This window comes from Canis lupus, chromosome 37, assembly GCF_011100685.1.
Source record: "Canis lupus familiaris isolate Mischka breed German Shepherd chromosome 37, alternate assembly UU_Cfam_GSD_1.0, whole genome shotgun sequence".
Lineage (NCBI taxonomy): Eukaryota > Metazoa > Chordata > Mammalia > Carnivora > Canidae > Canis > Canis lupus.
The window spans coordinates 9,717,448-9,741,987 of record NC_049258.1 but is presented as its reverse complement, the minus strand read 5'-3'; the positions used below and the strand labels follow the sequence as shown (position 1 = coordinate 9,741,987).

General features: G+C 38.2%; 1 protein-coding gene across 1 annotated transcript in view; it reads right to left on the bottom strand.

Moving 5' to 3' along the window:
* The window catches only part of AOX4 (aldehyde oxidase 4), a 63,374-nt gene that overhangs the window by 17,989 nt on the left and 20,845 nt on the right, over positions 1 to 24,540 (bottom strand). Inside the window, 16 exon segments of the mRNA NM_001044749.1 lie at positions 1,160 to 1,293; positions 3,263 to 3,387; positions 6,988 to 7,084; positions 8,811 to 8,933; positions 9,488 to 9,602; positions 9,969 to 10,138; positions 10,888 to 10,980; positions 12,702 to 12,864; positions 14,025 to 14,209; positions 16,574 to 16,683; positions 18,753 to 18,846; positions 20,041 to 20,192; positions 22,166 to 22,258; positions 22,509 to 22,653; positions 23,748 to 23,828; positions 24,405 to 24,488. Of these exon segments, the coding sequence (NP_001038214.1) occupies positions 1,160 to 1,293; positions 3,263 to 3,387; positions 6,988 to 7,084; positions 8,811 to 8,933; positions 9,488 to 9,602; positions 9,969 to 10,138; positions 10,888 to 10,980; positions 12,702 to 12,864; positions 14,025 to 14,209; positions 16,574 to 16,683; positions 18,753 to 18,846; positions 20,041 to 20,192; positions 22,166 to 22,258; positions 22,509 to 22,653; positions 23,748 to 23,828; positions 24,405 to 24,488 (1,964 nt within the window).

The following is a 24,540-nucleotide window of genomic DNA, read 5'->3' as shown; positions in this document are numbered from 1 at the left end:
ATAGAGTCTCACATCAGGCTTCCTGCGTGGAGCCTGCTTCTCCCTCTGCCTATGTCTCTTCCTCTCTCCCTGTGTCTCTCATGAATAGATAAATAAAATCTTAAAAAAAAAAAAAAGAAGTTTGTGGGAACACTAAAATTAAAAAAGCACAATTACTATTATTATCCTGGTTTAGTCATATCTGAGATTTATATATCAAAATGCTATATTATTTGGTTATAAGTTACTTTCCTTTAATTTTTTTATATAGCCCTAAGGGATTGTATGATTATTTTGCAACTATGTGTATAAATAGGTTATATTATTATGAACTTTACTTGGGATATTAAAAGGGGCATTAAAATAATTGCCATGGGGGATGTAGAGGCTGGAAAGGTTGAGAACCAATGCTTTGCTGAGCCTGATCAGCCTCCTTTGCATTCAGGCTCCCTGTTCATGAAATGTCCATTGAGGGCTCCTCTGACTTCTGAAGGGATGTTCCTAGTACCTGTACACCTGTACTTATAAGACAGCCTTTTCTATTGTTGGAAAGTGCCAATGAGTTGAGGTATTCACTTTCTCTTTGTAGCGGTAGCCCAGGATAAGTTAAGTTTGTCTTGAATATTTAGTGAGTAAGGTTCACAAAAGTCATGGCTATTCCTGTGTCTGGTTATTCCATGTGGATGATGCAGAGGCTGAGTGAACATTCCCAAGAGCAGGAGACTCTGTTTCATGACAAAACATGTCCCTTGTAAGGTTACACTTTTGACCCTCCCTCAACTCAGGCGATCTCAGCTTGATTTATTTTGGCAATTTAAAACATAAACATTTTAAAGAGTTAAAGTCAATGAAAAAGTAATACATGGCTACATCTGAGTCAAAGCATATAGTGATTACATCTATTATGTAATACTCTCATGAGACAGGTGGCTATTATTATCACCAGTTTATCCGTGAGGAAACTGAGGTGGCCTGTCAAGGTGACCTTGTGAGTGAGTGGTAGTTTAAGAGCAGATCCTATGGCTCAGGTCCAGTGTTCCTTTGCCTACATGCCAACCACACCCTTTGGAGATGAAAGGCTAGGACTAGTGGGCCCAAAGCGGGGGTGCAGGACTAGGACACGGTGGTAATCTACATTGCCAGGACCGCTGACATTAACAGCTGCTACAGTGACTCTTACTTATTGGCGGCCACGGCACCGACAGCTCCTAGCACAGCGGGCTTGGTTACTTTTCCCCCAAACCCTCCTCCAGTTCTTTTCATGTGGCAGGCGATTCGACTCCTTGGGATGTTTAATGTTGCAGCCACAAATTCCTGCAAGAGATAAGTCCCCGAAGCCATATAAGTGCAATGTAATAGTTTGCTTCCTCAGCTATGTACTTCCCCTCTGCCTCGCTGAAGAAACCGAATTCAACAAATACTTAGAACATTTACAGAGTTGTACACCCATCACCATAATCTAATTTTAGAACATTTTAAGCATCCCCACAGAAACTCTGGATCTACTGAGCAGTCACTCCTTATCTCCCTCCAGCCCCCAACACTAGGTAACTATTGATCTACTCTTTGTCTCCATAGATTTACCTGTTTGGAACATTTCATATAAACGTAATCATATAATACGTGGTCTTTTGCAACTGGCTTCTGTCACTTGGCATAATGTTTGCAAGGTTGTTGAACGCATGTTGTCCATGGAACAGTACTCCATTCCTTTTTATTTATAGCTGAATAATATTCCCTTGTACAGAGATACCATATTTTGTTTACCCGTTCATCAATCGATGGGCATTTGGATTGTTTCCACTTCTGGCTACTTTAAACAGTGTTGCTATGAACACTCGAATATAAATTCTCGTGTGGGCAGATGACTTCAATTCTCTCAGCTAGATACCTAGACATGGAACTGGGTTATTATGTAGTCACTATATTTAACCTCCTTAGAAACTGCCATGCTATTTTCCAGGCTGTGGAAAAATGGATGTGCCATTTGTGCCCACCAGCAATATATGAAGGTTTCAATTTCCCTATATCCTCATCAATGCTTATTACTGTCTTTTGATTACAGCCATTCTAGTGGGTGTGGAGCGGTATCTCATTGTGGTCTTGATGTGCATTTCCCTGGTAACAATGCCGTGAGCACCATTTCATGTGCTTATTAGACATTCATAGACCTTCTTTATCTATTCAAATCCTTTATTGAGCCTGCTTTTGATCCTGCCCCAGGTTCTGGGCTGTGGCCTGTGAGCACCCTGTACACTAGCTACCCCAGAAATGCCTCATGAAATTAACTAGTGGTACCTCAGAAGGTGTGGGTGGTAGACAGCGGTGGTGACCTGGGACATACACCTTATCCGCTTGGAGCCCAGAACTACATACTCTCTATCAAAAGAGATCTCAGAGGTGATCTTTATCACCTTCCTCAATTTATAGAAAAAGATACTGGTGCCTGGCAACTTGTGAGAGATCACATAGCTTTTTAGGGGCAAAACCGTAACTCCTCACTCCTCTGCTGTCCACTTCAAAACTTGCAACCATGGAGGCCACAGCCACATCCCAGCTCAACACCAGTCCCCTCAGGTTTTCATTTTGCCTGGAACAGCAGCTTCCTCCTCCCTCTGAGCCTATACACCCCTTCACGACCCCAAGGTACCAACTCACTCTGCTCTACCAGGAAGACCTCAGCTTTTCCACTCAGTAATGCTTGTCATTACTCCTCCTCCCAGTAGAACAGGTTAAGTATCCCCCTGTGCCAGTCACTATTCTAGAACCAACATCTCCACATCTCAGAAGAGGGGAATGTCTGAGGATTTCCTTTACTTGCCTGAGTGAAGCAATGCCTTATATCTCAACCACTGGAATAGGACTGGAAATCACCTGCTACAGCATTGGAAATGCAATTGCTTTACAAGTGCATCACCAATACATGCAAACATTAAGACAGAGAAGCAACATGAATGAGACACAAAGGGAAATTTAAATATAATACTAAGGCTTTGGTCTCCCTGAGATTAGGTTTTACACTATCAATTGTTATAAGGGTAAAGTAAATCTCGTCCTATATTTTGGAACTTAGCAAGATTTTCATCTTTCTGAAAAGTCTGCCCTTTTAGGGAAATATTTGCCCTGTTTTCTTTATTCTGGACTGTAGCTTATGTCAAGTATACAGAGAATTTCACTCATAGGAGTGGAAGGAATCCAAGGTCCCCTAGAGCAGAGTGCCTGATTGTAGTGCCTCATAGCACGCCATCATCTGGAGTCTCAATTTTCAAAAATATCCGGTTACCTGCACATGGCTTGGAAACTGTGTCCCAACGTACAATACCATTTCTTTATCTTCTTCTTTTGGGATAGCCAGGATAGTTTGTGTTTCCATGTAAAAATGTTCCTGCCCTTCTACGTGGGCCTCACCTGAAAGGCATACGTACAGGACAATGCTTATTTGAAAATCTCAAATTGAGGAGACTCACTGGTATTTGGTTTATGAGGAGAGAATTGCTTTAGCTTATGGAGAGCTGGGCTTCATATCATTTGATTAAACCATTTTTTTTCTAATTAAAATGTGTTGTACACCACCAGCTGTATGACACTGGGTCATTCACTTCCTCTGTTGGCTTCAGTTTCCTTATCTCTCAAGTGGGGTGGTGAGTTCTATGATGTGCTGGACTTGAGGATACAGACTAACTTGGCCATACATCCAGGTGCTATTATTTCTTTGGTGAATTTGGCCAAGTTATTAAACCCTCATTTCCTCCTCTGTAAAAGGGGAGAGGGAGATAATGACAATATGTCCCTCAATCTGGTGACATTAGGATTGTTGAGTCATAGAAGGTAAGTAGTTTGTAAAAGGACACAAGGTTTAAAATGGTCGATCTGAAGTTGTTTCTTTCCCTAAAACCAGCTTGCTTCTGATGGTTTAGCTGAGATTTTTGGCTTGCTCAGTACACCCTTATCATTTTGTAGGTTATACCAGAAGAGGCATTTGGCCCTAGTTTCAATATTTGGAAGGCATTTTTACTTTAAAATGAAATAAAATACTGAATGCTTCAGTATTTTACTTTAAAACTAGGCAATGTATGTCAACTATAATTCAATTAAGGGGATCCCTGGGTGGCTCAGCGGTTTAGCGCCTGCCTCTGGCCCAGGGCGCGATCCTGGAGTCCTGGGATGGAGCCTGCTTCTCCCTCTGCCTGTGTCTCTGCCTCTCTCTCTCTCTCTCTCTGTCTATCATAAATAAATAAATAAATAAATCTGAAAACAAAACAAGACAAAACTATAATTCAATTAAGAATAACAACCACAAGAATTAGCCAAAAGATTCCTGTGCTGCTAAAATAAGTGAGGAGTTATTTTTGCCAGGAGTCAAAAGAGTTCTTGGGACAACAAAATGTGAGTCATGCAAAAAGGTCCAAAAAAAAAAGAAAAGAAAAAAAAAAGAAACAGTCTTCCAGATTTTAGTAAATGATTAAAAGCCTTACTAAACTCTCTATTCCAACTATTTAGGAGAGGGTGATAGATTCTGTGAAAATTACTAATTTCTCTTACCCAAGACTGGACATAATTTTCTTAGTAAAGAGTTGTACTTCTCAATCCTGGGTATACCTTAGGATCATCTGGGAGCTTTGATAAATACTGATGCTCTCATCCTGTACTCCAAAGTTCTGATTTCACTGGTCTAGGATGGGATCTTGGTATTTGTATTTTTAAAAAAATCATACTAACTAGGTTTTTGCCAGTTCAGTAAGTCAAAGCAGACAAACAAACAAATAAACCAACAAATAAATTATAGTATCAAGATTGGAAAAGATAAATAAATATATATGTCATATATATGTATGTAAAAATATATGTCATATATAATTGTATATACAGAAAATTCAAGACTTTTAAAATAGTAAGTGAATTGAGTAAAGTTCTTAGGTAAAGATCAACATATAAAAGCTAATTGTTTTTATATATTAGACACAAACTAGTAGAAAATGAAATAAAAATATCATTTAAAACAGCATCATAAAACACCAAATACTAGATATAAATATTAAGAAGAATGTGCAAGATCTCCATAGTGGAAACTACAGTTATCGAGAGAAATTATGCCTAAATAAAAGGCATGTCCTATCCTATTCATGGATTAGAACTTATCACTGTTAAGATTTTGAGTTTCTAACTTGATAATGTTTTAATGCAATTCCAGTCAAAATCCCAGCAAGATATTTTTAGTGAAAATTGATAAGCTGATGATAAATGCATATGGAAATGCAAAGAGCTTATAATAGCTATGGTCGTATTGAGAAAGAATTAGCAAAACGACATTACACTCTGAGATTTCAAAACTTACAATAGAGTTATAGCAAGTAAGACAGTGTGGTCTATTACAAAGATAAATAAACAGATGAGTGGAATCTAATAAAGAGTTCAGAAATAGAACAACACATATGTAGACACCTGGAAAGCCATAAAAGCTGCACTGCAATTCAAGAAAGGAATAGATAAGTTTTTAACAGATGGTGCCAGGTAAATTGGATATCCATTTGAAAAAAACTGAACCTTGACCCTGTGTCATGCCAGACAGAAAAATTAACTTGAGATGGATCATAGGCTTCAATGTCAAGGCTAAAAAATGTTATCAGCTTCTAGGAGTAAACATAGAAAAATATTTTCATGACCTTTGGATAGGCAAGGATTGCTTCATGGGCTCAAGAACACTGGGCACCATAAAGAAAAGACTAACAAATTGTTCTTTATTAAAATCAAGAACTTTTGTTCATGAACAAGAGTAATGAGGACAGTGAGCACACAATCCACAGGCTGGGAGAAGATATGTGCAATACTTATAACTAGCAAAGAACTTACACCAAAAACAAAGAAACCTTCTATAGATTTGTAAGTAAATCAAGTAATTATTATATTATTAATTATATTAAAATTAATTATAGCAATATAATGTAACTATAATATCAGTTATAATTATTACTTTTAATTAGTTTAAAAAACAGGCAAAAAACTTGAACATATATCTCACAAAAGAGGATCTAAAAATGGCCAATACACATCTGAAAAGTGTTCAATATCATTAGTCATCAAAGAAATTCAATGGAGGCCATGATAAGACACTACTCCACCAGATTAGATAAAATTAAGAAGACTGACAATAACCGAATAATGGAACTCTCATAATTGCTAATGGGAATATACCTGGAACACAACTTTTTTTTTTTAATGTTTGGCATTAACTTCTAAAAGTAAATACATAAAAACACTGTTATTTAGCAATGCTACCTCTGTGTATATTTCATTGGAAATGAGTGCTTATGTTCACCAAAAGATATGTATGATATTATAGAAACTTTATTCATAATATCGCCAAGTTGAAAATAGCTAAGTAGTCCATCAATAGTAGAATGGATAAATTGTGGAATACAATGGAATACTCCTAAACAATGAAAAAGAAGTACTGATCTATGCACAATGTGGATGAATCTTCCACACAGACTGTGGAATCAAAGAAGTAGACACAAAGAAAGTTATACTGTAAGATTTCATTTGTATGAAGTTCAAAAGACGTAAAATTTTCTGTAGTGATAAAGACTTTTGGGAGGGTTACTGATTGAGAGGGGGCCAGAGAAAGCTTTCTGGGGTGTTGGAAGTGTTCTATATATATTTTTAAAGATTTTATTTTCAAATCTTAAAATTTAAAATTTTTAATCTCTACACCCAGTGTGGGGCTTAAACTTACAACCACCAGACCAAGAATTGAATGCTCTACCAACTGAGCCAGCCAGGAGCTTGGAAAGTGTTCTGTATCTTGATGTGGGTAATGTTTACATAGATTTATATGTATATGTAAAATTTCATCAAACTGCAAACTTATTATTTGTGCACTTTAAATTTTGATTTAAAAATCACATGCGGTTGAGAGCTCTGCATTGGAGCTTCACTATTTCTCAAACCAGATGATAGAAGTTAGAGTCAACTTTAGAGGAGTTATTTTTCTGGCCCAAGACCACTTACCTTCAATGATTTGATCAACATATTTAAAGGCTTGCTCTACATTTCCTTGCTCGATTTTTTTTTCAGTGGTAAAAAATGAATTGTGCTCTAGGGCTTGCTGCAGGGGGAAAACAAATAAACCGAAACAATATTTAGATTTTTTTTTCACATCCTAATAAGCCATTCATCCCCCATCAAACTGATAGGCACCTGCTCTATCAGATATTCACGCACCACAACAGACAATCCGAGCAGTGTGGAGAGTCAGCAGAAACTGGGTTACAATGGACAACAGGCATGGGTAATTCAGTTTTGTTCAGGGCTCTGAGGAAGCTGAGGGAGAGACAAGCATATATGAAACAAGGTCCCATCCTCTAGAATGCTGAGTGATGACCTGACGCAGTTGGGTATTAAGGTGCCAACTTTGTGGTGTGAGGGGTGGGGGCAGATAAGAGAATATTCTCTACTTCCTTTACCAAGGAGAAGGCTGATGGAACTGGAGATGCTCAGAAATGGCCTTGCGTAGGTGACCTAAATTAGGTGCTGAATTGTGTGGAATTAGGACAGTTAGAGAAGAGAGGGAAAATCTTTTGAAGTCAAGGATACCTCAGAAAGCAATAGTTTGAGGTTGAAAACAAGCTGACAGGCCAAAAAGAGAACAAGGCTAGGATGGCTGGGGAGCAGGTTTTCTATCAAAAAGCAGCTGGATGAACTTCAAAGGTGAACTGAGTTTGGACTATGAAAGATCATGAATTCTATGCTACAAACCTTATTGAGGAGGACATGATTGTATAAGAAAAGTGACCTGATGAACATTGAGGCTTAGAAAAGTTAACAGATTGAAATGGAGTACAAGAACCTCTTCAAGTGGTTACTCTAGTAAATCTGACAATAAATGGTGAGATCTGGGCTAAAGGGTGGAATGGGACTGAAATTGAGAATGGAAAGAAGGGGGCAGACTTAGAGGCATTTAAAAGATAACTGGGAAAGACTTGAACTTGGCAAATCTTGGGAAGAACAGAGGAGAATCAGAGGATATCGAAGACTGCATCCTACGTGGCTGGGTTTCATAGTGCTCATGTACCCACCTATTCATCTCTCCCTCCACTACACACATTTATTAGGACAGACCACAGGCTTAGCACTTTGCTAACACTGGGGCTACAAAGCACCAAGCAACACATTCTTGCCTTCATTAATAACAACAACTAAAACAAAAATAATAGCAAATTTTTACTGCATGCATTTCACATCTCCCCAGGTGCTGCCATAAGCATTTCACTTGGGTTTTCTCATCTAAACTCACATGACCTTTCTGTAGGTGATTTTATAGTTCCTATTCTACAGTTGAGAAAATAAGTGGAATTTAAGTAACTTGCTAAAACTTTCATTGCTATTAAGAGGCCTTTAAAAGATGGAGTCAGAATACAAATCCAGGATTTCTGTTTCCAGAGCTTATAGGAAGTGGGAGTTATGTTAATAAATCAGTGAACGTCACAACTGTTTTTAGTTTCACAGTGCTGTGGATTTTCCCACTGACTAGTTTTACATGGGTCATAAGGACATTCCTCTGGTGTTACTTATCTGTATTCTGAGGACATGGCTTGGCAAAAAGCAATGGGAGGAGAAGTGGTCACAGGAAGGAAAGGGAAATCCAGGCAGGCAAATTCTCAGTATTATGCCTCGAGGTTCAGGTTGCTGGAGCCTTCCCTGGGAATCTATAGATAACACTGAACAAAGTATAGATGGAGCCCAAAGTATACTATTTTGTGCCTTTATCAGTTGGCTTATGCCAGAAGTATATTGCCCTAGTCATTCCAGAAGACACAAAGTGGCCTGACTACCTCTATTGTGATAATCCTTGGTTCTATGTCTTCATAAGTGATCTTCACTTTTTTAGCCGCCTCTCGTGCATGAGCATAGATGTCAGCAGCCACAGTGCAGATAATCTGACCCACGCAGATCACCTGCAGAAAAGCCACACGTGGAGATTAGCTAAGACACAGAATCATTAAAAAGAAATAACTGTCCCCACATTCTTACATTTACCCATTTGGGTCTCTGGACCAAAAGAAAGATTAGTTTCTACCTATGAGAATAATTTAAAACATTGGCTTGAGTGGGATTTAGAGGGTACAAAAACTGGGTATAGAACTTAATTACCTGGCTTCTGATTGTTTTCAGGTACATTCCTCACCATTCCCATACCACACGCTTTAATCCAGTCATCCTGAAATTCTGTTGGTTCTTTTAATGTCCTAGGCTCTATATTGCTTTTACAGTTTTCATAATTATTTTAGAAGCCTTCTTTGAGAGAGGGCTTTAGGACTTACGATGAGAATCTCAAAAGGGTCCACAATTCAAGAGAGAATTTGAGAATCACTGATGTGGAGTCCCTGGTTCCCTGTAAGTTTTTGTAATGTGAACATGAATCCATGGATGTTAGAGTCAAAACCAATAGTCATTTTGGTGTCTCCTGTGGAGCATTTGAATAATAATAGGCCCCATAGAAATCACACACCTCATTCTGCGCATAGAGAATCTCTCCACGATGGTTATTACTTCCTGGCACATCCTCTGCTGTTATCACATCAACAACACCTGGAAGGGCCAGGGCTTCTGAAGCATCAAAGGATCTAGGAGAGAAAATTTGAAAATGCACATCAAAGTCGCAGGAGTGAGTTCAGAGTACAATATAAATGATTCCTCATACACAGGGAAAAATTACAATGGACCTCATAACTAAATCATGGGACAGAACTCTATGTTGAAAAGTGCCAACATTTATTTAGCAGGTGTTTGGGCTCTTGGCATTAGATGCTTTCAAAAATATGCTTAAAAAAGGACTGATTTTCATCCAGAAGAGGAAATGAATATTCTTAGTTGACTTAAATATATAAGTTCTCAATTTCATTTATTTATTTATTTATTTAGTTCTCAATTTTAATGTGAAATCGTGAATGCATTCCAGTAATACATGGAAACATCTTTTATTTCCTTACATGATCTTTGCATGAGCTTTGGTGCTGGTGACTACAGCCAGGAAGAGTTCTCGGGCAATTGGGGGCGTGTCATCACTAAATACAGCTTCCCCTGTGGCATGTTTGATGGCTGACTGGTGCATGACTGGGTGGCCGATGGGGTCTTGTGGGGGTTGGTAGGGATCCACACACTGTCAATGAATAAAGTAAATTATTTTACCTCCAGACATTCTCATTTGGCCTGATCTGTTTTATAAGTCAAGAAAAATTATAGGCAATTGGTATGCATATCTGTGAGTCAACGTTAATAAATGTCTATTGAATATCATGGGAAAAGATATATTCTGATTATAATCTACTCCCTCACCTCCCCAAAAGGAAGCCATTGTTCTCATTCTTAAAGATTGTATAAGCTTGTATCAGAATAGACATAAACACACATTAAAATGACAAGATCAACTTCCTAGAGCAATGAATAACAGTTTATATAACTACTATGGTGCAAAGAAAATATACAAGTTCCTGGGAGATTTAGGGTGACTGTATTAAAGCAGGGAAGGCTTCCTAGAAGAATGTAGAGTCCGTTTTTTTTTTTTTTTTTTTTTTTAGAGTCCGGTTTTGAAGAAAGGACAAGCATTTACCACGAAAAGGAGAATATTTTAAACAACAAAACTGAAATAGTGGAGGAGGGACATTAATAATCTAATTCCTTGTGAAGACTTGAGTAAAACCATAGAAGCTAAACCAAGCAAATCGTGTGTGAGTGACAATAAGTAATGTTGGCTGGTTTTGGTAGACATTACCCGTACAAATAATAAAAAATATAGCTATTGAAAAGAGGGAGATATATGCATAATGCATGCATCTGAATGCATAGACAGATTAGAAAATAAAAAACTCAAAAAATAAAAATAAAAAAATAAAAACTCTGTCCACTGACCTGGAACATCTGAGTTCCTTGGGGTGTTTTTATGGGGAAATCTTCTAGAGCACTCATGAACTTTTCTGGGATATCAGGAAACTTCTGGGGATCCTGAAAATAAGATTATTTCACATTTAACTTTACAATCTGAGTCACTAGCTTGGAAAAACACATGTAGAAATAGGTTATCCAATTTATTCTCCCAGATATTAGTCACCAGATCTGCTGGGAGAGAGTCCGGAGCGTCCAGCTCCCTAGGCTAGCAGCAGCATGGCTATATCTACTTATGCACACAGGAAAGTGTATGCTATTTCCAGGAAGTGGAGACTTCCTTTATGACCAGTTCTCCCCCCAAATGGATGGAAATATGTGCGCTTCCAAATGGTGGCTGTGCTTTCAAGTCTAGGCCAATCTTCTGGGCATATATCTCAAAGAAGCAGCTGAGGGAGCGGATGAAGATTAATCCACAAGGATGTTCAGCTATGGATCATTTGTCATAGTAAAGAAACTAGAATTACCCAAATATCCAATAAGAGGGAACTGACTGTCGTGAATTATAATTAAGTGAAAAAAAGGATTACAAAAATTTATGTACAGTATGAACCCTTTTTCCTGTAAAAAAAGAAGAGAGAAATATATATGTATGTATTGCAAATGTTAACAGTCTTTATGGTAGGATTATTGGCTTATAGTTGATTTTTAAAATTTTTTGCTTCTCTGTTTTTGCATTTTCTACAAAGATAAAATATGTAATATGTAAGAGAACATATAATATATAAAAAATAACAAAAACATACCTAATACATTATATGTAATAACAGATATATGCTGATCATATACATATATACTGAACATATTATGTAATAAATAAGAGTATGCAATAATTTATATTAGAATATTATGATAATGCTAATAATAAATAATGTTAACAAAAATGGTAAAAAAGGACTGGCTGAATTAATAGAATAAAGCTTTCAGCCATAAAAGAAATGTGTGTATAGTCATTTATCTGCCATTTTTGGGTCAGTTCATGACTTATTATGGGGACAGTCACAGTCATGGACCACACTCTGAGAAATACTGCTGTGAAGGTCATTTTAAACTAGGCTAGGTAAGAAAAAAATAATTAAAAAACCAGAAGCCATCAAAATATCCAAAAGTAAAAAAAAAAATATATATATATCCAAAAGTAAGGAACAGATCAAATAATGGCTCATCTATCCATAGACACATCATGCAACCATTATGTGATTATGTCGTGAAGAATATTTGATGACACCGAATGCTGTTTGTTACTAAGTGAAATAAGCAAGCTATACTAAACAGTTCTATAGATGTATACGTGTGACACATATATGCACACATCCATAAAGAAGAGTTTAGAAGGATACACTCTAAAATATTAGTAATGGTTATCTACGGGTGGTGGAATTACAAACGATTTTCTTTTCCTTTTTGGCTTATCCACATTTTCTGAATGTTAAAGAAGGTATTGTTTTAACAAGATATTTTCTTTATAATAGGAAAAGATGTTATAATTTACTTACTGAAAGCTTTTCACTACTGAAGATCAACTCGATATTGTATATTAGTATTGTCACACAGCCTATAGGGCAAATGTAACAGCAAGATTGTCCCCTTCTCAGCCCAGGAGAGAAGGAGAGGGGAGAGAGAAGAAGGGCAAAGGAGGCTGGGAGGCTGCACTCTGTGGGCTCCATCCCCTCTGTCCTCATCATCTGATAACCTTGATGCAGTAGGGAAGGGAAGGGGGAGTCCTTCACAGTACAGACAGCTCAGAATGTCAAGGCTCAGAGACCGGAGAAGTCATTTACCATTTTATTCAGTCCTCGCCTCACTTTGAGGTAGAATTTGAAGAGTAAGCTGATGATGAGGGTTCGCCTGTACTCTACCATGCCGCCCCCAGCGGCTGGCGGAATGTCAATCTCATCCAGGACCAATCGGCAGGCATCGCTCAGCATTTGGTCATCCCATTGCCTTGTAGAGAAGAATGCAAACAGGTCACAGAAGAGCTGAAGACTGGCTAAACTGACAGAGCAGGGGAAGATGGAGGAAATCAGCTTTCATCTTTGGAGTCTGGACAAAATACCCTCACACATGTCACTAGCTTTCTTTAGAATCTGCTGCAGTGGCTTCCAAATTTTCCTTACTGTCCTCCTTTATTATTATATGTAACTTCAAGGCCTGGGAATGATGACTCCCCTCAAAGAGCTTGGGTAACAAAGTACTAAAATCAGAGCTTCCCAAGGAATCTCTGTCTTGTTCCCTGCTGTATCCGCAGCAAACAGGTCAAGCCTGGCACACACATGCGCAGGTAATGACCGGAAAATGACCCAATTATTGATGATAGTTGTAACACTGTCACAAAGGAAAGTTTATACATGCTTTGAAAGCATCAAAACATTTTAGTATCTGAGAAAAGAAAGCCACATTTAGTTGTGCTGCCCTGTTGACAATGAATATTATGGTAGATAAAAAATTATTATGAAAGCACTACTTGGAAGAATTTTTGAAACTTAATTTCCAAACATTAGAAACAATGAGAGTGATAGGATGAAGACCATTTAACCTTTTGAATATTTCATCTTCTTTCTGTGGTGGAGGGAGGACATTTTCAGATGTCGTACGGCCCAGTATTAGAAACATTTACTTATGTTGCAGGTTAATAAAAAGAAAATTTGAAGATAATATCTACTTAGATTAATTTGTACATTCATCTTATTATAGAAACTATAATAAAAGAATTGAAGAAGAATTGAAGAAGATTGGCTTTTGTTCCTACTTTTTTTTTTAAAGATTCTATTTATTTATTCATGAAAGACACAGAGAGAGGCATAGACATAGGCAGAGGGAGAAGCAGGCTCCTCACAGGGAGGCTGTTGTGGGACTCGATTCCAGGACCCCGGGATCATGTCCTGAGCCAAAGGCAGATGCTCAACCACTGAGCCACCCATGCACCTGAAGAAGGTTGGCTTTTGAGTGACTTTTATTTTCTTTATATTCTTCCACAGCGTTTAAATTTCCTATATGATTATGTAATATGTATGTAATCAGAGAAAAATTCTCCAAGTGCTATCTTCATTAAAATATTAAAATACAAAGTGCTGTGTTTCATATCCAGATGTGCTGTCACATACCTTCCGATGAGCTGCTGGCACGTTTGGCTTGCAGAGACAACAGTGGAGCCAACACTTCCGTAGAACATTTGAAGGTTCTTGATTGTGTCTGTACCATCTTCAAACTTCACACTCATGCCAGCATTGACAATGGCAAAGGCATTCTCCTGACGTTGGGCCAGCCGGAGTCCTGACACAAAGTGCCACTGGAAACAGAGAAACACCCAGAATATTTAGTGTTCTTCTCCACTCTCTGCCATATGACAACAATGCTGATGATTAGTTATAATGAAGAGGATCCTGTAAATGATGCTGTTGACTACCATGTTGGCTGTATGTGAGTACCGGCCCATGGGGCCTTACAGGTATTAATATTTTTTTTTTCAGGTATTAATATTTGATCCTCAGAGCAACTGTACTCATTTCTAATTTACTGATGAGGAAACGGAGAGGTTACATAACTTCTACAAGGTCCTACAGTAAGTGGTAGAATTGAAGTTGAAATCTAGGCAGTGGGGCTCCAGAGTCTATGCTCATTTACTTTCAACTCCGAGTTACCACGTGTGGCCTCAGGGAAATGATTTAAACTGTTTGGGTCTTAATTTTCTTTAAAATGAGAAGTTGCATATGATCAGATGGTGCCTTTGGGGCTGCTGAGAGCAGTAAGGGAAAATCAGGAGGTGTGCTGCCTCTTCTGATGAACTACCACACCTCCACTTTTAACTGTTTCAGTTTGGCATTCTCTGTAAAATTCAGGTGTGTGTAGAGTTTTACTCTTAAAAAAAAAAAAAAGGAAGAAAAGAAAAAAGCTTGGAAACCACTGGATCACGTGGTCTTTAAAGTGTTTTCCATGGTCACCTCGGTGGCTCAGTGGTTGAGTGTCTGCCTTTGGCTCAGGTCATGATCCTGGGGTCCTGGGATCAAGACCCACATTGGGCTTTCTGCAGGGATCCTGCTTCTCCCTCTGCCTGTGTCTCTCATGAATAAATAAATAAAATATTTTTTAAAAAAGTGCCTCCCAGATTTCAATCTCTCATTCTAGGCTTAATCTCATTACTAGTGTGAAATATTAGAGCCACAAAGTAGGAAAGCCTATTTGTGTGGCCCCATCTTGGTAGGGGTGCCACCATGGACCCTGTCAAAGATAAAATATATTTTATTTAGAAAGCAAAAGTGATAAAGAGATGCTTGAGACACATTTGACCATATTTATTCCACTATACTGATAGGTGGGGACTTCCCTCCCTATTCCAGCTGCCACCACCCTCTCGCTCACCCACCTGAATTACTGCATTACTGCATTAGCCTCTCAACTGGCCATTCAACCTTCAGGTTATCTTCTAATCAGCTTTTCCTCAATTTTTCTTATTAGATTGGTATTCCTAATACCACTTTTCATTAAGATTTTATTTGCTCTAATAAAGGCCCTCAAAGATGGCTATCTGCTAGGACATGGACAAATTCCTTGATGGAACAATAGAGCTGCTTGGTGATGGAGCCCCAGCCTCCCTCCCAGCCACATCTCACAGTGTTGCTCCAGCCACCCTGCCACTCCACCAAGCCTCTATCCCCAAGTTGTTCTCCCACCTGGAATGAGCACCCACTTCTCTCTAGTGATCTTTCCTCTCTTCCAGAGGAAGAGCAACACCCAGGGAAGACTCTCCCTGTCACTGGAACTACCCTGTCTCTTTGTGCACACATTCCCTGTCTGAGATGGTCAGCGATTTCCTATTTCAAGCCCTTCCTCTTAGATTTAGAGACCTTTGAGGACAGGACCCCGTGTCTTATGAAATAAGTGTAGTGTTTTCTGGATTCAGCATTGTGCTTGGCATGTAGAGTGGTAGATAGTTAATAAACAAATAATTTTATTTAAAGTGGCTAATAAATGTTGGTTGATTTGGAAGTATCTTTATGATAATGAACTTTCAGTTTACTAGAAACTCGCTATAGATGAAACTGATTATAATTTTCACAATCTTGGCTAAGATGAATATTTATCTGAAGTAAAAAATTCAACTCACACAAAGGGCTCTCTGTTTGCAGTGAGATAGGGCCCACAGAAATGTTACTTTTTCTTTAAAAACTAAAAAAAATTTCAGTATAGTTAACTGAAATGTGTTAACATAGTTAACACACAATGTTACATTAGTTTCAGGTGTACGACATAATGGTTCAACATCTCTATACCTTATGCTTTGCTCACCCAGTGTAGCCACCATCTATCACTCTACAACACTATTAGAATATCAAGAAATGTTTTCCTTTTAATTTCTTTTAAAAACAAAAGAAAAAAATGAATACAATAATAATGAATATATAACACTGAGTGAGACTTGACTTTTTATACTGAGAAAGTCATATTTTTTAAAATTTTATTTTATTTTTTATGGAGAAAGGGATCCACAAAGGTAAAAGTGCCTAGAGTCCATGAAAGTCACAATGTTGTTCTGATATAAAAGGAAATCAAATGGTCCCATGAGAATTTGCCCCTTCCTGTGAGCATACCCAAAGTCTACCTTCAGGGCAAGCTGGGCTCCCTGCCAGTGCGCAGTGAGTCAAGGCACCTTTACCTGAGTAGAGTAGGGAATATAAACAGATAACACAATCTCTTCCGATTTAAGGCTGGCTTCAGGGGATCTCTCCAGGAAATGGCTGTTCAAAGGAATCTGCCGTTTTCCTTCTGTTAAAGGAAATGACCTGATTAGAATGAATTTATTAAACTGGAGAATATGCAGCAAGGGATAGATGTGATGCATCTGGTGGAAAGAGACTGCAAGCTAGAAGCCAAAAGATGTGGTTCCTACTTGCAGCTTCTAGGCTGGGTCATCTTAGGCAAGTCACAGAATCTTTGAGGCTCCCAGTTTCTCATTTGCAAAATGACAGGGTTAGACTAGATAATCTGAAAAGTCTTTTCTGGTAGTGCCTGGGTGGCTTGTTGGTTAAGTGCCTGCTTTCGGCTCAGGTCATGATCTTGGGGACCTGGGGTCGAGCCCCACATGAGGCTTCCTGCCCGGTCAGCTTCTTCATCTCCCTGTGCAACTAACCACACTCGTGCCGGCTCTCTCTCTCTCTCTCTCAAATAAATAAATAAAATCTTAAAAAAAAAAAAAAAAAAGTCTTTTCTGGTTCTTAGCATTCATTATACACGACTCCCCAGTTTTGGCCTTGAGGAACTTTAAATGTATTTGGAAACAACCTAATACAATGTGTTTCACAAATGAGAAAACTAAGGTCCGGAGGTCCAGAGAGGTTAAATGATCTGTTCAAAGTGCTAGAGGTGGGACAAGTGGCAGAGGTGAAATGCCTGATATATAGGGTTTTTTAAATTTTTTTATTATTTTTTATTTTATTTTATTTTATTTTATTTTTTAAAGATTTTATTTATTTATTCATGATAGTCACAGGGAGAGAGAGAGAGAGGCAGAGACACAGGCAGAGGGAGAAGCAGGCTCCATGCAGGGAGCCCGAAGCGGGATTCGATCCTGGGTCTCCAGGATCGCGCCCTGGGCCAAAGGCAGGCGCTAAACTGCTGCGCCACCCAGGGATCCCTTTTTTCTTTTTTTTAAAAAAATATTTTATTTATTTATTCATGAGAATACACAGAGAGGAGAGAGAGAGAGAGAGAGAGAGAGAGAGTCAGAGACACAGGCAGAGGGAGAAGCAGGCTCCATGCAGGGAGCCCGATGCAAGACTCGATCCTGGGCCTTCAGGATCACACCCTGGGCTGAAGGCGGAGCTAAACCGCTGAGCCACCTGGCCTGCCCAATAGAGTTTTTTTTCTTAAAGACTTTATAATACTCTCTTATTTGATCCACTGTATATTTTAAAAATGTGATTTCTTTTCTTTTCTTTTTTCTTTTTCTTTTTCTCTCTCTCTCTTTTTTTTTTTTTTGAGAGAGAGTGAGCATGTATGTGAGCTGGGGAGGGGAGGAGCAGAGGGGGAGAGAGAATCCCAAGCTGGCTCCCTACTCAGCGTAGAAACCAAGGTGGGACTCAATCCCATGACCCTGAGATCATGACCTGAGCTGAAATCAAGGCTTGGATGTTCAGCTGACTGAGCTACCCAGGTGCCCCTAAAAATGTGATTTTAATCAAAGAGAGGGTATCTTACATCAATAGCTCTATGATGCATTTATTGTTATTTCACTAAGTTTAAATAATTTTCCTTTGGCAAAGCTTAAGCTGACTTTGAATAAAGAGAGAAATAATGAGTAATATGTTCTTCAAATTTGATTTTGTTTAGAATGAAAAGTCCTAGGAGCACTTGGTTGGCTCAGTCAGTAGAACATGTGACTCTTGATCTTGGGATTGTGAGTTTGAGCCCCACACTGGGTATAGAGACTACTTAAAAATAAAATCTTAAAATCTTAAATGAAAAGTCCTATAAGAAAAATTTCCATCTTTACAAAACTTTGAATGCAGTGTGCTATAAAGCTTTAAAACTGCAGATATACATTTCATTTTTAAAAATGCTTTGATATTACAATTTGGACTGTACACAAATGTGGCCAAATAGTTAAGAAAAATTGTCAGGTTCAGCAACTTATCTGATCTACAAGATATAGAACATCTGAGAACAGGATAATTAATCTCCATTTCATCCCTACATTTGAGGTACTGTAGATATAGCCTATATATTTGATGAGTCTAAGTTAGACATAGTTGGGTTCCTAGTTCATGGTTTATGAAAGGAGCTATATAACTGACAGTGATAATTTAAAAATAGAATGCCCAAAGCTTATCTCTTACCTTTAGATAGCAGATTGATAGTAGCATTTCCTGCTGCTAAAATGGGATTTAGGTCAGAAAAATTAGGTCTGCTCACCACATGTCCTCCTAAAGTCTAAATAAAAAGAGATAGCATTTTTTTTAAAGCTAGTTATTTGACAAATAAAGAGTTACATGTATAGTGATTTGTGTAAGTTTTAATCTAATTTTTTAATTCTCTTCTTTGCTTCATAGAATGATCTGGTATTGTTTTAGGGCAGCTAAATAGTCAAGGCTACATATTGTGCAAGATTCCTATCCCTGACTCCAGTTCACACTTATCCTGAGAAAATGTTCCTTTCCCATGTGTAATGAAGAAGAAAATTTCTTTGAGAGCTGATGCTAGTATGAGTGTCCAATAATATGGGGGGAAAGTGGGGACTAGATAGACTCTGAGTAAACTCTGAAGAACTGGGATATGTAGCATTCCCATTCAAGATGCTTGCTGTACTGCTATGCAATAGAGTTTTTCTTTGGTACTCCAAATTATCAATAAAATTGCTTCAGACATAGCCTTGAATGGGAAACTTTGAGAGGATGGTGGGCAAGGGGTGATGTTGAGAGTAATAACTTGGTCCAGAAAAAGAGACAGAAGACGTAGAAGGTAAAAACATATAGTGAATTTTGGGAATGACAGAAATAGGGGCAGAGACAATCAGGAGAAATGACCTCCCTCAAAGTCCCACTGAACTCTCCATCACGTGTGGAATGGGCAGTGGTCCACACCAATTACTCTTAAATCTTTTATAATAAGGATACCTCAATAAGCTAGACAATTGGGGGACATCCATGAATAGACATGTGGATGCAGACATTAAGAAACTGAGCATAGTGCAGAGAAACAGCCATAATAGAGTATTTTTAAAACATAGGCTCTTGTTTATTATACCTTGGATAAGACATATTTCATAGGCTGATAGAGCTGGAGAGTCCATTTGGTTGAACTTTAACACTTAGAATGAGGAAATAGTGGCCTACAGAGGTCAAGTGGCTTCTCCAGGATCATACTGCTCATGGGTGACAGGATGGATTTAGAATTTGGGCATCTTCAGACTCCAGTACCATAATCTTGTGATATAATAAGCCATCTCTCACTTTGGATGCACACTTACATGCAGTGCGATAACTCTTACTTTGGGTACATTCACACACTCACACTTACATTGTAGAGATTTGTTCAACATTGCCTGGGGATTCCTCTTCAGAATGTTTTGTGAAACTGAACAGACTGTATCGCTGTCTATAACAGGGTGCATACTAGGGTGCATACCGCCATATTCCTTATCTGGGCTCCGGCAAGTGTCCTCAGATGCTTCAGGAGAGCACTGTAAGTCTTAGTCTTCTCCTTTGGTTGCTCCAAAACAATAAGATGTAAGGCATCATTCAACTGGGCCAGGCTGTATCCCGCACCTATTGTCACCCCTGAAAATAAGATAGTAGAATATAAACTGAAAGTGAACTATAACAAGATGCATGGGCTGCACAGAAATAATCTTTCAAGTGTATCTTCTCTTTTTATATTAACTTAGAAAAACAAATATAAAGGTATTTCTGGCAATTAGTTTTATTCCCAAATATCAAGTACCAAAATCTTTTTCTCAGTCATGTATATAGTCATATATGCCATACATTTTAGGACATACCAACCACAGATATCTGAAAATTATTACTTTGTTAATTCCCAATTAAGTGTTTTCCTGAACAAAAAAAAAGTGTTTTCCTGAATAAATTGATCAAATATAAAAATTTCAGTAAAGATTCTTTAAGATTTTTGTGTTTTTATTTTTTTAAAGATTTTATTTATTCATTTTAGAGAGGAGGGGGAGAGCAGGGGGAAGAGCAGAAGGAAAGGGAGAGGGAGATAATCTCCAGCAGACTGTGCTGAGCACAGAGTCCCACGTGGGGCTCAATCCTATGACCCCAAGATTGTGACCTGAACCAAAACCAAGAGTTGATGCTCAACCAACTGAGCCACCCAAGGGCCCTAATTCTATATGACATCTAAAAGATCATTAAGTCTAAAGGGGGAAGTGACCTACACATTTGTATTGCCCATTTGTCCTTCTTCTACAGCCATATCTTCATATTGTTCCCTTAACGGAAGAACAAGAATAGACACTTGTCTATACTTGGGTCAGTTTTCCTTACAATTGTTTTTTCAGGGAATGCTTTGAATAGTGATGTCATCTAGTTCATGCGTTCTCAAGAAGAGTAGTACCAGCCCAAAGGGGATGAAAAAAAATCTTACTCTTTTGATGTATAAAAAAGCCCTGATATACATACTGTACATAAACAGATATATTAAGATTTATTAAAATTTCATGGAGGAATGATTAGGGGGAAAATGTCTATCACTCCCTAGTAAGGTAATAATGAAAAGGTTGAAAACACTGACTTAGTGTTATAGGCTCTCCATCCTCCCCAGTCTCTTCACTCCCACCCCACCCTAACCCAGTATCTCCACACCTTACCTCCAACCCTCTCCTTTACCAGCCTGGCCTCTCCTTGCTTCATTTATTACTATGAGTCCACTGATATGAACATTCCAACAGGTAAAAAAAAAATGAATGGGCAGATTGACTTAAAATTAGCAGATCAGAGGAGAAGCAGATAATTTCTCATTTGATTTCTGTTTAGTCATTGGGGAGAGCCTTATTTTAAAGTAGAATTTTTACCTCCTATACCCTGTTATCCATTCAAATGTTAAGTTTGGATATGTTTCTCAGATAGCCTTATTTGGTGCATTATGTGGAAGAACTTGACTAGAAGTAAGAAACCCTGGAATCCAGTCCTGACTTGATCATGTGTTAGCTGTGTGAAGTTGGGGAGGCTATTTAAGTCCTTTGATTCTTTATCTTCTTTAGGAGAATGGAGATACCAAGGCTACCACCTGCTATCTCTGCCTACCAGGACTATCATGAGGATCAAAAGAAACATGAGATGTGAAAGCATTTGGTAAATTGTGGGAAGACTATAAAAATAAGATAGTTACAATTAATTTGTCAAATTTTGTGTCTCAGAATTTTTTTTTTTTTTGAATGTAGGTGAGTAAAGGCTGAGCCTTGAGCAAATTTATGAATCAGGGAGTAATATCTGGCAAGAAACTTTCCTATAGGCCAGCCAATGTCTTAAATCTCCATATTTAGTCAATTTCTCCATATTTGAACAACCGACATGGCTTCTTTCCACCATTATGGCTTTTATGACCATGTAGTACTCAGTGGCATAACTGAATAATTGAATTTGATAAAGCTCATAGAGGACACGCAGTAGGTGCTCAATAAATATTTCTGAATGAACGAATGAGGTCAGATATTCTATGAAGTGCTCAAATAAGCCTAGTGTGTGTAATTATTCATAGCTTACCAACAGCCAATAAAAAAGAAGTTTCATACCATCATCTGTGCAGTCCACAAAATATAGTTCTGGAAGCCCAAGTGGAGATATGAAAACTGGATGGAATTCATCTCTGAATTTAATGCTGGGTCCTTAAGGAGAAAAACATTTAAAGCAATTAGAAAAGGAAGTCAATGGGTGATAACAGATGTTGCTTACTGATAATCCAGAGTGAATACTGTGACACAAACAACACATTTGCAAATGAAAACAATGAAGCATTCTAAAGGATCATAGGTATCTGCTAATTAAAATGAATTGCATTTATGAAGCATTTAAAAAGAGAGACAAATGTGTAGGTTACTTAATCTAGACTAAGGAACACGCTTAAAAACCACTCACCCACTGTAGTGTTTCCCATTATGAGGGTGGCTTCAGGGAAATTGGCTTTCAGTTCCAGAAGGTCGTTGAGGGTCACAGGGGCAATCCAGGTAGTCCTCTCCCCTTGGAAGGTCAGTCTTCTCTTGTTTGGATCTTCTGCCATTCTCTGCAGAGAAACAAAACCAATAGCCTTTTGAGGAAGGTTGCTGAGCTACATGCCATGAATATATCCACTGCTCCGGTTGTCCAAATGGCCCGATGGGTCATTTTAATTTTCTGGGATTTACCTTGGGAAAAGGTGGCCTATTTGAAACTACTTAGATTGATAAGATTCACATGGGCATCACTGAGTAAACATCATAATAGGTATCTGTCCATCAACAACTGCATGTAGAGTAGAGCAAACTCCATCTATATTTGTGAAGTGAGTGTCTGAAGAGGACGCATCATGGTATAGTGAAAGTGTCTTAGTCTGCAGGCTTCTTGTTCTAGTTCTGCCCTAACAGTGACTCAAAGGGGCCTCATCTTTGGGAATTAGGTGTTTTGGTATGACAAAAATTGCTTATGGCAAAATTATCCTTGAAAAACCTCTTAAATCATTTACCAGGCATAGTGTAAATCATTTTTTTAAACGACTCTCTCTTTACACATACATACGTATATATGTCATGTGTATGTGTATACTCTTTAAATAGTGAGTCCAAGTTCCCACAGGCAGAGGGCTGTGTGGGGACTGTGACCTTCTAGGGAGCCAGTAGAATCATATCCCCCATCTCATGTTCTCTTCTGCGCATAGAGTCATGGAATAGAATGATGAGCATACACACACCATTTATATTCTTCTCTCTCTATTTCTCCCCACTGAGTTGGGATCACAGAGGCTAATATAAGAATAGTGTAATTCCATTATAATAAGTATCATTTTACAAAATATCTTTTTTTTTTTTTTTTTTTTACAAAATATCTTTAATATATCTCACAGTGTAGGTGTGTGACCTTGAGTAAGTTACCTATACTCTCTGAGCTCAGGATCTTCAACTGAAGAGGTGAACCAAAGCATATTTGAGGTCCTGGCAGTACCACTCTTCTAAGCTATCTGCTTGAAGTTACTTATAGTGGAACCGAACAAATTCATAACAATGGTTTATTGCATTGGACACACTTCCACCTTTTAATATCTAAAATTCATAATTTCATAGCATACTGCAAAAAGGCTTGTACCACGTCATGTTATGAGACATCAAAAGTAAAGCATCTTACTATTAGTTCAGGAGGGAATATAGGTTCCTGGGATGGATCCAAGGGCTGGAATTCATCTTCATTATACAGTTTGGTACATATCTCAACAAAACAAAACAAAAAATACAAATGGAACTTCAGCGTTACTGAAAAACATACAAGAATTTCTAAATGTGAGACTTCAGAGTCAGGGCCATACTTCTGACACCCCGGACACAAAATGCAGGTGCCAGAGCCACAGAGTACCCCTGAATAGAATTTTGCCCACCCTTAGAGGACTGTAATGGTTTCCTGGGCAGATTTACTGGACTCTGGGCTTCCTCCTTTGGCATCAGGAATTAGGTTTTAAGCTTCTGTCCTGGGTCTCAGGTATTATTAACAGATATTTATTTGCCATGAGCATGAAGATGCTTACATCTCTACTACTTGTGGGGAGGGGTGGTGGTAAACCAGATTAAGGCACAGAAAGTTGTAATGCTTCTGAAGGGAAATGCTTTGTGGTGATTGGTCTCATGAAAGTCACTAGCCTGCTAATTTTTGAAGTGTTTTAAGACTCTTTACTCCCTGAATACTCTTCCTTTTACTTTACTCACTGAAAAGAACAGGAAATGAATGCACTTGGATTTATGTGGGTATTTTTCAGGCTATCCTAACTGAAGTGGAACACCAGATACTTACTTTTTCCTGTCTATTTACAAAAGACCTCTCTTCTTGATCCATGCAACATTTTCCTGAACTTTTCATTCCACAAACAGTTGATTCCTTTTAAGGTAATACAAGAATTTAGAACAAATTAGTTGGTTAATTCTTAAAA